The sequence below is a fragment of the Penaeus monodon genome, chromosome 19 (genome assembly GCF_015228065.2).
Source record: "Penaeus monodon isolate SGIC_2016 chromosome 19, NSTDA_Pmon_1, whole genome shotgun sequence".
In the NCBI taxonomy this organism is placed as follows: Eukaryota; Metazoa; Arthropoda; class Malacostraca; order Decapoda; family Penaeidae; genus Penaeus; species Penaeus monodon.
The window spans coordinates 30,462,307-30,462,799 of record NC_051404.1 but is presented as its reverse complement, the minus strand read 5'-3'; the positions used below and the strand labels follow the sequence as shown (position 1 = coordinate 30,462,799).

The 493-nt window shown below is 31.0% G+C and overlaps 1 protein-coding gene across 1 annotated transcript in view; it reads right to left on the bottom strand.

Annotated features, from left to right (window-relative positions):
• Window positions 1-493, bottom strand: part of LOC119585166 (proteasome adapter and scaffold protein ECM29-like) — a gene marked incomplete in the record, with an annotated part of 20,568 nt that overhangs the window by 5,046 nt on the left and 15,029 nt on the right. The window contains 1 exon segment of the mRNA XM_037933801.1: window positions 51-296. Within this exon segment, the coding sequence (XP_037789729.1) occupies window positions 51-296 (246 nt within the window).

Genomic DNA, 493 nt, shown 5'->3' with positions numbered 1-493 from the left:
TGAAGAAAAGAAAAGAAAAAAAATCCATAATAAACCAAGAAAAAAATTACCTTTATGCAGCTTTTACTCAGTATCTGCAAGGTTTTCTCAGCAGCCAATCTAACAGATTCCTTTATGTCATCACGAACACGAAACAGAGTGGTCCATATTTCGTTGATTCGGTGGAGGGCATTGACAGCTGACTGCCTTCGAAAGAGGTCAGAGAGTGCATAACAAGACGATTCTCTGACTCTCCATGTACTGTGAGTCAAGTTGTTGATCAAATCACAGAGGATGGGGTCAAAATATTTCTCTATCTATAAAGAAAAAAAAAAGTAATGAATTAATATGACAAGATTTGAAAAAATGCATATATTATATCAAAAGTAACTGCTTTTATGAAATTAATTAGTTATCTTAACTCATAGGGAATGGTTAGAAATTTATCCTTATTAGGATATTTTAAAAATAACTTTTAATTTAGTTCCTTTCTTTGAATAAAAGTAAAGAAAAA